Source organism: Trachymyrmex cornetzi, unplaced genomic scaffold (genome assembly GCF_001594075.2).
Source record: "Trachymyrmex cornetzi isolate Tcor2-1 unplaced genomic scaffold, Tcor1.1 scaffold782, whole genome shotgun sequence".
NCBI lineage: Eukaryota > Metazoa > Arthropoda > Insecta > Hymenoptera > Formicidae > Trachymyrmex > Trachymyrmex cornetzi.
Window position 1 is genome coordinate 6,503 of NW_017300116.1, and position 379 is coordinate 6,881.

The 379-nt window shown below is 53.8% G+C and overlaps 1 protein-coding gene across 1 annotated transcript in view; it reads right to left on the reverse strand.

The window, feature by feature from the left end:
- Positions 1–6: 6 nt before the first annotated feature.
- LOC108768338 (probable multidrug resistance-associated protein lethal(2)03659) overlaps positions 7–379 on the reverse strand; it is a gene marked incomplete at its 3' end in the record, with an annotated part of 20,390 nt that continues 20,017 nt past the window's right edge. The window contains exon 16 of the mRNA XM_018518736.1: positions 7–367. Coding sequence (XP_018374238.1) covers positions 7–367 — 361 coding nt within the window. The remainder of the gene's footprint in view (positions 368–379) is intronic.

Below are 379 nucleotides of genomic sequence, written 5' to 3' on the forward strand. Positions count from 1 at the left end.
CCGTACACTTCTCGAACTTCTTCCTGATCGTGGTCTGAATGAGCTCGTCCGTTCGCGGATCCACATTTGCGGTCGCCTCGTCCAGTACGAGTATCGGATTATTCTTCACAATGGCTCGCGCCAAGCAGACCAACTGCCTCTGGCCGACGCTAAGATTGGAGCCGCCGTCATTGATATGGGACTCCAGGCCTATCTCCTTCAGCTCGACCTCCTCTAGCGCTCGCCACAGCGGTTCATCCGCATACAAGTCGAACGGATCGAGGTTCCGCCTTAGGCTGCCAAAAAACAGAAACGGTTCCTGAGGAATAATGCTGATCTTGGAACGCAGATCGTGTAGACCTATCTGGCTTGTGTCGACTTCATCGATCTCGATCAGACC